At 37.4% G+C, this 12,935-nt stretch overlaps 1 protein-coding gene and 1 long non-coding RNA gene across 2 annotated transcripts in view; one reads left to right on the top strand and one right to left on the bottom strand.

The window, feature by feature from the left end:
• The window catches only part of kdr (kinase insert domain receptor (a type III receptor tyrosine kinase)), a 33,049-nt gene that overhangs the window by 8,191 nt on the left and 11,923 nt on the right, over positions 1-12,935 (top strand). The window contains 6 exon segments of the mRNA XM_046836192.1: positions 27-183; positions 5,706-5,817; positions 6,834-6,942; positions 7,925-8,269; positions 8,356-8,502; positions 10,281-10,412. Of these exon segments, the coding sequence (XP_046692148.1) occupies positions 27-183; positions 5,706-5,817; positions 6,834-6,942; positions 7,925-8,269; positions 8,356-8,502; positions 10,281-10,412 (1,002 nt within the window).
• Positions 394-1,408, bottom strand: LOC124376968. Its single transcript, XR_006924033.1, has 2 exons — positions 1,233-1,408; positions 394-1,134 (listed from the first exon to the last, which is right to left on the bottom strand). It is a non-coding gene; the product is annotated as an uncharacterized LOC124376968 (long non-coding RNA).

Below are 12,935 nucleotides of genomic sequence, written 5' to 3'. Positions count from 1 at the left end.
CATTCTCCCTTTATTTTGCCCCACAGCTCATCCTAAAATCTTTGAGAAGGAGGTACCATTTGATCGAAATGTTCACATGTTTGGCAGTAGCCCCACGCTCACCTGCACTGCTTTTGGTGGCTCCAGTCCTGTCTCTATCCATTGGCAGTGGATGCCCAGTGAGGACTGTCCAGCTAAATTTCAGTAAGTCTACTGTAGATCGTCTTGAAAAACTCACTTGCTTGTGTAACCCTTGGTTAAAGGTATTAAAAATAAAAAAGGAACCGACTACGCCACCTGGGTTATTTATTCACCCAGGAAAATAGACTGAACCCAAAAGAATAATTAAACCAAACAAAGTTACAAAAATATGAAGCACCCTGCTGGTTCGGATGGGATTAAAGACAGACGTGACTTTACAAAAATAGTACAAATTTATTAAACAAAAGAATGCTTAAAAATATTTTAAAACACCATTTACAGCTTACCAGTTATTTACCCACAATCGGAGAGACTAGATTAAATCCTCTTTGTAACAGAAGGGACAGAGCACACAGCAAATCAGTGCATCATTCTTAAAAAACAAGAATAAACCAAAAATAAACCCAAAACACACAAACAATCTCCCCTTCTGCTTAAGTCTCAAAAATCACAGCTCAGACAAATACATGTGGAAATAGTTATGTAAATGGTACTTACACTTACACGTTAAAAAGAGAAAAACAATTACCTCCCGATTAATATTTAAAAAGCGTCCAAGCGGCTCACGGAGCAAAAATACCAAGCCTGTTAATTTAATACACCTGCACAAGAGATAAATATCCAAGTCCTTACTCAAACATAGCACAGAACCAGTGCGCAGGATAATATTTTAAAACACTCAGTAATACAGCGGTTTACAACCGCGACGTCCGCTTGGTCCAAACTGTAACCCAACAAGCTAATTCGGGTTTATGAAACGGTGTGTAAAAGCATATACGGAACAGGTACGAAACAGCAGCTAGCGCTCTTTGGGCGCACCTAAAAAAACCCAAACAAATAAAACATTTCAAACAGTTTCCCCCTTCCCCAAAATAACCCACAATAAAGTTGCTTACCTCACAAACGGGGTTAAACTATTGTTACTATATGCTACCTGCGTTCATGCACACCTCCCTAAAAACACATATTTAGACCATGATTAGCAACTAATAAAATAAAACAAGCGACTCACCAGGGGAAAGCAACAGGAAAGTAGAAGATAAAAAAAATACCTTTTCTAGCCACCCAGCCTACAGATAAAAAAGGAATCAAAGTGTCCCACTCAACTGTGCTTTTTATAAAGCCACAAACACGCCGACATAATTACGTGGCACAGGTGTGCTCAATGTCAAAGCGCAACTCCACAGCAGTGGGCGTGTCTTCGGATTTAAAATGCACCCATTATTTATGCATGTCTATTTGTCTTCATTTTAAAGACATTCAACCGGTCACACTTGGAATACAAATTATAGCAAGACAGATTTAGTTAAATATGAAAACCAAATTATGCTGATTTGTCTCACACTTAAATACAGCTTTCTACCAAATGGAAACTTTCTTAGATCAATGTTTTTGTGTACATAGCTAAATCCCCAATGTTGAATCAATACATCTTTACAAAGTTTAGTCATGTCATATCTTCTCAATGTACAATACTATAGAAATGAAACATGAATATATATTTTAGAGTGGTCAATGTGCAGTTTGTATAGCAGTACAAATTTACTGTCCTCTAACAATATCTCAACATACAGCCATTATTGTCTAAATAACTGGCAATAAAAGTGAGTATACCCTAAGTGAATATGTCAAAACCGTGTCCAAAGTGCCAATATTTTAGTGTGAGCACCATTGTTATGTACTGTAGATATGTTATGACATCAGAGAACGGTGTTATATTAGACACATAGTGCTTCTCCACCTTCTGCTTGAGGATGCCCCACAGGTGCTCAATAGGGTTCAGGTCAGGTCAGGTTCAGACATACTTGTCCACTCATCACCCTCACCTTCAGCTTCCTTAGCAAGGCAGTTGTCATCTATGTTGGAAAACATTAATCCCAGTTTCTGAAGTAAGGGCATCATGTTCTTCTTCAGAATGTCACAGTACATGTTGAAATCCATGTTTCCATCAATGAACTGCAGCTCCCTAGTACCAGCAGCACTCTTGCAGCCCCAGACCATGATGCTACCACCACTATGCTTGACTGTAGGCAAGACACAGTTTTATTGGTAATCCTCACCAGGGCACCACCACACATGCTGGACATATCTGAGCCAAACAAGTTTATCTTAGTTTCATCAGACCAAAGGACATGGTTCCAGTTATTTATGCTCTTGGACAGGTTGTCTGAAGCAAACTGTTTGTGGGCTTTCTTGTGAGCCAGCTTTAGAAGAGGCTTTCTTCTGGGATGACAGCCTGCAAACTGACTTGTTGCAGTGTGCAAAGTATTTCTCTTTCAAACATCCGTTCAGTATCTCACTATGGGAAATAGACAACTCCCGTATTGCAGATATGCTGTCGGAAACAGCCATGTTAACCAACTCAGTGATGTGATTCATAGAAGAGAGCAAACGCATTGAAAAATTAAACCATCCTGCGTTTACAATGTTTCCATTTTATATTTTTTTTTTCACACTTAGGATGAAATGAGCCAACAAAGGCTCTGTGATGTCCAGCCTATACAATCGGACAATAGTGTGCGACAAAGCCCAGCATGCTGCTGCACAAATGTACTGGCATGCCTCGGCTACTATTATCCCTCAGCCCTTCTGGTGGGCTAAGACCTATGCTATTATAACCCAATATAATAGCTTCCACTAGATAGTGGGACAGGCTCTGCCAGCAAATTGATTGATTTTAAATTTCAAGGCATCAACACATCTCAAAAAAGTTGGGACAAGGCCATGTTTACCACTGTGTGGCATCCCCTCTTCTTTTTATAACAGTCTGCAAATGTCTGGGGTCTGAGGAGACAAGTTGCTCAATTTTAGGAATAGGAATGTTGTCCCATTCTTGTCTGATACAGGCTTCTAGTTGCCCAACTGTCTTAGGTCTTCTTTGTCTCATCTTCCTCTTTATGATGTGCCAAATGTTTTCTATGGGTGAAAGATCTGGACTGCAGGCTGGCCATTTCAGTACCTGGATCCTTCTTCTACACAGCCATGATGTTGTAATTGATGCAGTATGTGGTCTGCCATTGTCATGTAGGAATTCTTTTACAATTTTAACTTATCTAATACAAGATACATACATTTGTATAGTACTGTCAAGCAGAAAATAACATGAATATGATGAATAGGACGTGGGGCTTTGCACGGTTACATGACGTACAGCTGTTATCTCTTAGGGTGTACTCACTTTTGTTGCCAGCTATTGTGACAATAATGGCTGTATTTTCAGAGAACAGAAAATCTGTACTGCTGTACAAGCTGCAGATCGACTACTCTTAAATATATCCACGTTTTATTTCATTTCACATATACATGTGTTTGTTTGTGTTAAACAAGCAGTAGGTGAAGAGTTGTTAGAGTTAAGTTGAGGTACACAGAGTGCTGATAAAAGACATCTTGGTTTGAGACAATGGGTGTGAACTCCAGCCTCTAACAGATAAGAGGATGTGATTTAGACGTTACACAATGCAGTGGTTTATAAAAACACTGCATTCACATAGTCATTAACAGTGAACTAAAATTCCTGATTATAAAAGAATCTGGTTTCATTATCACAGATATCCTGAATTGACTGTTTTTAGAGTATTTCCCTAATTTGTTTATGTATGAAATTTCATTATGGTATGAGAAAAATGCATGATAACTAAAATAATAATAAATTAAGGCTCAATAAATTGAGAGTATTAAATACTTTTGTACACTGATTGAAAAGACCGCAATTTAAAAAAAGCTACTGTATTGATCTCATGACTGCATACTAAACATTTTTTTGTTTGGACCTCACGCTAGCCTTATCTTCAGACTTCACCTTTGGCTGCTTCCTCCCTCCTCATTACAACTTCCTGTTGTTCTAAAAACAGATTCCTTCAAATGTAAAACATCCTTGTATCTTTGATGAAAAAAACAAAAAAACAACCGTGTCACAATGACTGTATCTGAAAAGAGGTTGGGGGGAATTTGTTTATTCTATAGAGTGGCCGGTACATCAGTACACAGCCTTTCAAAAGTGTCCACGTTTTTCATTGTTCACTGTCTCTGCTCACTTGTTTGTCTTTTGGTTTTTTTGTCATTTTTCTTGTTAAGCTTGATTACGCTGTTTGCAGACATTTCCTATTGCATTTTCTTCTTATAAATATATAGTGTAATGGGAACAGGAACAGTGCTATAATGAGTCAGATTGCAAGCACCCTAAATAATAAAGTTATGATTCAGTGTTTTTTTACTTTTAGTCTCTGGTATTTACAATGCATGAAAGTATTCACAGCGCTTTACTTTTCCACATTTTGTTATGTTTCAGCTTTATTAAAGTGGATAAAATTCATTATTTTCCTCAAAATGCTACAAACAATACCCCATTATGACAACATGGGAAAAAAATGTTTGAAATCTTTGCAAATTAATTTAAAATAATAAAAATACGTCACATGTACATAAGTATTCACAGCCTTTGCTCAATACTTGGTTGAAGCACCTCTGACACCAATTATAGCCTCAAGCTTTTTGATTATAAAGCTACAAGCATGGCACACCTATATTTGGACGGTTTCTCCCAGTCTTTTTGCAGAACCTCTCAAGCTCCATCAGGTTGGCATGTCGGTGCACAGCATTTTTCAGATCTCTCCAGAAATGTTCATTCGGGTTCAAGTCTGGGCTCCGGCTGGCCACTCAAGGACATTTACAGAGTCATTCCATAGCCACTCCTTTGTTATCTTAGCTGTGTGCTTAGGGTCAGTGTCCTGTTGGAAGATGAACTGTCTCCCCAGTCTAAGGTCCAGAGCGCTACAGAGAGGTTTTCATCAAGGATGTCACTGTAAATTGCTTTACTGTAAAGATGGTTTTGACCAGGTGATAAATGGTGCCTGGTCTCCTCCTGACATGACGCTTGGCATTCAGGCTAAAGAGTTCAATCTTTGTTTCTCATGGTCTGAGAGTCCTTCAGTTGCCTTTCTGGCGAACTCCAGTCAGGATGTCATGTACCTTTTACTGAGGAGTGGCTTCTGTCTGGCCACTCTTCCATACAGTCCATACAGTCCTTGGACTTCATAGCTAGGTTTGTGCTCTGACATGCACTGTTAATTGTGAAACCTTATTTAGACAGGTGTGTGCCTTTCCATATCATGTCCAATCAGCTGAATGTACCACAGGTGGACTCCAATCAAGTTGTAGAAACATTTCAAGGATGATCAATGGAAACAGGATGCACCTGAGCTCAATTTTGAGTGTCATGGCAAAGGCTGCATGTGATTTCTTTAACTTGTTTATGTATAAGTTTGCAAAGATTTCAAACAAACTTTTTTCACATTGTCATTTTGGAGTATTGTTTGTAGACTTTTGAGGAAAATAATGAATTTAATTCATTTTGTAATAAGGCTGTAACGAACCAAAATGTGGAAAAAGTGAAGCACTGTGAATACTTTCCGGATGCACTCTATTTGCTGTGTGCATTCCTCACACTGTAATAACGTGTTTTTTTTGTGTGGAATGGTGTGACTCATGTTAAACTCACATGAAATTATTGTACGTCCTGTCTTAAGGCCCAGGTCAGATAAGATTGCAGAGTGTAAAGGGAAATGGAGAGAGATTTCAAACAACACGGGGGAAAACCACATTGGCCAGCCCACCAGCTTCATTGACAGCTCACTTAAGGTAACCACAGTGAACAAAACCTCTAGATAACTATATGTTTAAAGCCTATGTTTTATATGTTAAAAGTTTGAGGAGAAGCTGCTATAGACAAACTAACTATTATTTCAAATACTAGTACATGGTCAAAAATCTTTTTACTTGTCACATGTCACAAGTCTTTTCTTTGCATATCCCAGCAGTTTAAGGATGCTGTGGTCAGAGCACAGGGTCAGCCATTATACAGCACCCCGGAAGCACAGAGGGTCAAGGGCCTTGCTCAAGAGTAGCCAGCCCGGTGTTATTGGTGCATGAACCCATAATCTAATGACCAGTAACCCATATGGATCATGTACCATTAATGCAAATTCTTGCAGCAATTGAAGAGGACAAGCACATGTTGTCCCTACGAGAACAGATGAAGATCAGAAGCCTTTCAGATCGTCCACACTTGTTCCCAATGAGATACGTTAAATCCAATACCAAATCATCAAGCTTTTGTTGAAATATTCAATTTGATTCAATTCAATTCAATTCAAATTTTTATTTCACTTTTAACAATAGAAATAGTCCCATAGCAGCTTTATAAAAATAAATAAATTACGAATATACAATTTAGTTTCAGAAATTTGTCAGAATAGTGTTAGAAATCTGCAAACCAGTGGTAACAGTAGCAAGGTAAAAGCTCCCTGAGATGAAATGAAGAAGAAACCTTGAGAAATATTTCCTCACATTGTGTTTTGAGAAGCTCAAATTCAAATGACTTCAAATTATGTTTAATTACTATTTATAATTTTTTTTGGTTTTCAAATATATGACAACCTTGGTGTCAAAAGTTAAAAGCTTGGCTGAGATTTACCCTCTGATCTTGTTTGGTGATTTAGCTATCAAAGTTATTTGGAGTTGAAATATCCCACAAATAAAGAATCCAAAAATCAAGTTTTCTTATGATTCTGGGATCCAAATTTCGTTATGTTTGGAATTGCATTGTAATGTTTTTTTTTTTTTTTTTTTTTTGTCTGGTGTGTGGTTTCCTGCAGACTGTGAGCACACTGAAGATCCAGAAAGCTGTGACCCATGCACTGTTCAGATGTGTTGCCTCCAACAAAGTAGGACAAGAGGACAGAGTCATTATATTTCAGGTGGCACGTAAGTGATTTCCAGGGGTCGTATAATAATTTATATGCTCCAGGTTATTCTTAATAGAAATGATTATTGAATAAAATTAAAGAAGTTATGATGGCTGCTTTGACTTACACACAGATTTTAGTTGCTAATAGTAAATTTGTGTTCATTTTATAAAGTAAGCAGGGAGCACATAAAAATATTATCTTAGGGAAAGTAACAGTGATATAATCCTAATCAAATATTGCTTTGAATGATTATAAATACAACATTCAATGATAAATACAAAGTGTATGCAGCCCCTTTAACTGACAGATTACATTAATGTATATCAGGTTTTACTGTTGCTGACAAATCTGTTAGATATAGATTTGTTATGAATTTAGATCTGAGTTTTAGTTTTGAGAATGTATAGAGTACAAAGTAAAGATTGTTCTGTTAAAAATTTAGGTTAAAACCCAAGAAAGGTACAAATGCTGAAAACTGAAAACTTGTGTACAGTAAACAAGTGACAAAAAATGTGTGGCCGGTAATGCAAAACTGATTCTTATGTAGAATCAGAATAAAAACAAATTAATTTACAAAAAATAATTTTTAAACTACATAACCTAAATGTTGCACAAGTATTACTCCCAAAAAATTTTTGGACGAACTATATTTAGAAATAAAAATCTTAGGAGGTATTTTTAAACAAATGTTTTTGTGACACTGCTTGCAGAATGCTAGTAGGTTTTGATGCAACAAAAGAGCATACAAACAATAGACTAAATAAACAAACAAACAAACTTCAAAAGAAGGTCATTAAAATATGTAAATTAATAAAGAAATACATATGATTAACCATGCAGAAAACGAAACAAACTTCCAAACAAGTTCATAAGAAATATGTAAACAAAAAATTTTAATATATACATAAAAATAATGTATAATTATGAATACATTTAAAATATATTTTATAATGAGTACAATTATTTCTTACTATATGAATCTTTATTTTTATCTCTAGGTTACCTCGACCTGAGTGTGTTCCCCTCCAGGTTTCCCATAGAGGAGGAGGATGTGCTGCTGCGCTGTGTTGTTGACCGCATGCTGTACTCCAGCCTGAGCTGGTATCGAGTGCTTAATGTTTCCAACCCGGCCGAGCTGCCTACCACCGTGCCTTGTGGCAGCCTCAGCCTGGCACCTCTCCCCAAAGCCAATGCCACTATTGCTGGCCAGAAGGGTGCCAATGTCACACTGGACCTGTCATTTCCCAGGGTGAGCTGGCAGGAAGAGGGTTTGTATGCATGCCGCATGGAGAACACCGACAGCAGCGAGAGCACCTGCTTACTACATAACCTGCGTCTCCGAGGTAAAGATAAAAAAAAATAACATTTAAAAAGCTTCGAGCATTGTTAATGGTGGTTAAAATATTTCTCCACAAATTTTTGCTTTTAGCTCTGGAGGCTCCCAAGATTTTGAACAATTTGAGTGATCAGAGGGTGAATGTAAGCAATTCCACCATGCTGGTGTGTGATGTAAGGGGCACACCAACTCCTATTATCACCTGGACCAAAGACAACCAGACTGTTATTAAGGGATCTGGTAAGTTTTAAGAAACCTTTGAGAAAAAAATTGTTATAAAAAAAATAAATAAATAAAAAAAAATAAATAAATATATATATATATATATATATATATATATATATATATATATATATATATATATATATATATATATAAATTACAATAAAACAAAATTGTAATAATACATATATATATATATATATATATATATATATATATATATATATATATATATATATATATATACATACACACTGTCTGTCCAAAAAGTCCACCTGGATTTAACTAAGCAAATAGGTAAAAGCCTCCCATTGGATAATTACTGCATGGGTGATTATGTTTCATGTGATTATGTTTTCTGGCAACAAGTTATTTGCCTAAGTGATGCAGTGAGTAGCTTAAAATTTTTTAAACAACCATGTTGAAAGACACATCCTGTGGTCGTGGAAAAGATGTTAATCTGTTTCGGAAGGGTCAAATTATTGGCATGCATTAAGCAAAGAAAACATCTAAGGAGATTGCTGAAACTACTAAAAGTGTGTTAAGAACTGTCCAACGCATTAGTGGGGAACCATTGTCTTTGAGGAAGAAATGTGATCGGAAAAAAATCTCAAATGATCGTGATCGGCGACCACTTAAACTTTTGGTGAAATCAAATTATAAAAAAAACAACAGTAGAACTCTCAGCTATGTTTAATAGTGAAAGTAAAGTTTTTTACACGCACAATGCAAAGGGAACACAAAGTATTGGGACTAAACAGCTGTAGCCTTAAGAAAACTAATGATTGAGGCTAATTAGAGAAAATAATTCAATTTGATAGGAAGCATAATGATTAGACTCTGGAAGAAGGGCATGTGATAAAATGCAGTGCTATGATCTGGGGTTGTTGCAGTTGGTCGATCTCTGTTCAGCAATGTTATATGCCCAAAGAATGAAGTCTGTTGACTACCTGAATATACTGAATTACAAGTTGTTCCATCAATGGATTTTTTGTTCCTCTGATGGCATGGGCATAATCCAAGATGACAATGCCAGGATTCATTAGGCTCAAATTGTGGAAGAGTGGTTCAGGGAGCATGAGACATTATTTTCACACATGGACCGGCCACCACAGAATCCAGACTTTAACCTCATTGAGAATCTTTGCGATATGCTGGAGAAGACTTTGCACAGCGGTCTGACTCTCCCATCATCAATACAAGATTTTGGTGACATTACTGCAACTCTGAATGGGAATAAATGTTGTGACAACTAATGGGGGTCCAATTAAATATTACAGTGTGTGACTTTTCTTTTGGACGGGCGGTATATGTACAGTGGGGCAAAAAAGTATTTAGTCAGCCACTGATTGTGCAAGTTCTCCCACTTAAAAAGATGTGAGAGGCCTGTAATAGGTACACTTCAACTATGAGAGACAAGTAGGTAGGACAGTAGGTATGGTGTTCTTTGGATGCAACTCAGCATTCTTTTTTCTCCAAACATGACAAGTTGAGTTTTTACCAAAAAAGTTCTATTTTGGTTTTCATCCAGCTAGAAATCTTGCTTTTTTGCAGGTGACCAAATACTTATTTTCCACCATAATTTGCAAATAAATTCTTTAAAAATCAGACAATGTGATTTTTGGGATTTTTTTTCTCATTTTGTCTCTCATAGTTGAAGTGTACCTATGATGAAAATTACAGGCCTCTCTCATGTTTTTAAGTGGGAGAACTTTTGGTGGCTGTCTAGTATAAATAGTCATCATAATTATATTGATTATGTTTGTTGGCATGTGGTTTGTGAAATTCTATTTTAGGTGTTCTTCTGACTCAATCAAATAGCATCCTGACCATCCAGAGGGTAAAGAAAGAGGACAGTGGTCTTTACATATGCACTGCCTGCAACAAACTAGGATGTGACTCCGTCCAGGCCCAGCTTACAGTGGAGGGTAAGTGTTTTGTTGCGTATTTAAAGTTAAGACTGCAAATATAGTTACAATTAGTGATTAAATTAAATATTACAATAATAGTGATTCATTTAAACATTATTACATTTAGTAGAGACCAAATGTCTGAGAACACTAGTGCAAATGCCTTTGTTTTGCATTTTGTTTCTTTTTTATTGTTACACCAAGGTTAATGTCAATATTTCACCAATAATGTGTTGGTACGTCCCTTTTTGCTCTAATTGTAGTGCGCACTTGACGTTTGTACAGATCCACTGGAGTGTCATCTGAGCACAGGCTTTAATTGAAATTTTTGTACAAAGCATTGTCACACATATATTTGCTTACGTTTGAACACCGGATCTGACGTTACTGCATTCTTAGCTTGATGACTGTATATGTTAGTGTTAAGATGGTTCTCACACTGGTTCTCTAAACACATTCTTGTTATCTGTTCAGTATCTATAGGATCTTTACAATGTATGTATGTAAGGTATACAGGAAGTCTTTATCTGGGCTCACACATCTCCGTGTTATGTCTTCTTACCCAATCAGGAACAGTTTTAGCTCAGATTTTTTCCAATGTGTATATATCCTTGTATGTTATCTGCATTAAACTAAAGAAGAACATTTGCACCATGCTGTGTGCTGTGTGATTCTTCCCTGATCAGAAAAGGCACCACAGGCATCGTAGGAAAGAATTAAGTGTTGTTTGGTCGTAATAACAATCTAACAGTATATTAGTTTAATTTGCTACTGGAAATTTCCTCGCTGACTGCCCCTCGCTGACTACTAATATGTGTTACACATTCTGACTGTCCACTTGATAAAAGTTTGTTTTATCAAGTGGACAGTCAGAATGTGTAACACATATTAGTAGTCAATGTTAAAATATAATAATAATAATAATAATAATAATAATAATAATAATAATCATAACAATAATAATAATAATAATAATAATAATAATAATAATAATAATAATAACAGCAACAATAATGATCATAATAACAATAATAACAATAATAATAATAGTTAATGCCCCATATCTATAAACTGAAGCAAGACTTATTGTAACTTAATTAATTAGCAGGAGGGGCAGGTCAGCGAGGAAATGCCCAGTAGCTAATTAAACTAATATACAGTCATCAAGCGAAACCATATGATAGCTGCTACATCTCCATGGTTGCGCAATGAGGCGCTTCTAAACAAAGAATGCAGTAACATCAGATCTGGTGTTATGCGCTAAAATGCTCCCTTGCCACAGACTGCCCCAACCTTTTTTATTTCACTTTGTGAATGCAATGCACTTTTTTTTGTTTTGTTTTGTTTTGTGAATTTATATTTACAAAAGTAATTTTTGTGAATGCGCTTGTTTTTTTTTTTTTTGGGAATGCAATGCTTTCGTAGTATATGATGTAAAAAAATCATTAATTAAGTCATCTCCAGTAGGTGCTTTTTCTGGTACTATGGGCGTAAGGCAGTAATACATGCAAAACAGGATAATAGAAGCACTGTTCACACATTTCCTTTTGTCATGGAATACCAGGTGTCGGAAAGTATAAGATAAGGGAGTGCTGGAAATAATGAATTTAGCTGAAGCGAGGTTCTCGAGAAGGGTAGCAAGGATCCGTGAGGAGTCCAAGTGATCTGAGCTATGTATGCTGTAGCTCGGATGGCAAGTGAAGGGGAGAGTGATCTTTTAAAGGGTGCTTAATTAAGGGGTGATTATAGGAGGGAGAGGATGAGCGGGAGTGTTGAGCGCTAGAGGGGGGCATGGCTCTGACATTACCCCATCCTTCAGGGGTGGCTCCTGATGCCCTAACCCGGCACTGGGGATGCCCGAGACCTCTGTGTGCAGGGCGGTCAGGGTGATTAGGTGGAACTCCTCCAGGAGTGCTAGGTCCAGGACGTACTGTTTGGGGACCCAGGAGCGTTGCTCTGGCCCATACCCCTCACAATAGATGATGCATTCCAGCATGGTGCACCGACATTAAGAGTCCAGAATCTTGTGGACGGAGTATACGGAGGGTTGGTCCAGCACCTCAGGGGGAGGCGAATAGTAAGCCGCTCCAGGGTTCTCTGTGGTAGAGGGGAAAAAGGATTTTAGGAGCAACACAAGAAAAAGTAGGGTGGATGCAGTACCTGGGAGGGAGGTTGAGTAGATAGGACACTCTGTTTACCCGCCTTAGAATATTGAACAGCCAGATATATCTAATACTGAGCTTCTTACAAGGCAGTGATATTCGCAGATTTTGGGTAGACAACCATACCTTGTCTCCTGGCTGATAGGGAGGAGCTTCCAACCTCTGATGATCTGCAAACCTTTTTGTGGTTCTAAGGGCCTTTGTAGCTGAGTGTGCCGACTCCCAGACTCTGGGACTCTGGGACATTGGAAGGTTCTTCTGTCCAGGCGAACATGGGAGGTTGAAAGCCGAGTATGCACTGAAATGAGGTCAGGCCAGTAGTTTTTTGGCGTAGGGAATTTTTTTCATACTCGGCCCACGGGAGGAACCGGTTCCAGCT

This window comes from Silurus meridionalis, chromosome 23 (assembly GCF_014805685.1).
Source record: "Silurus meridionalis isolate SWU-2019-XX chromosome 23, ASM1480568v1, whole genome shotgun sequence".
NCBI lineage: Eukaryota > Metazoa > Chordata > Actinopteri > Siluriformes > Siluridae > Silurus > Silurus meridionalis.
The sequence above is the reverse complement of the archived record's forward strand: the minus strand, read 5'-3'. Positions and strand labels throughout refer to the sequence as shown.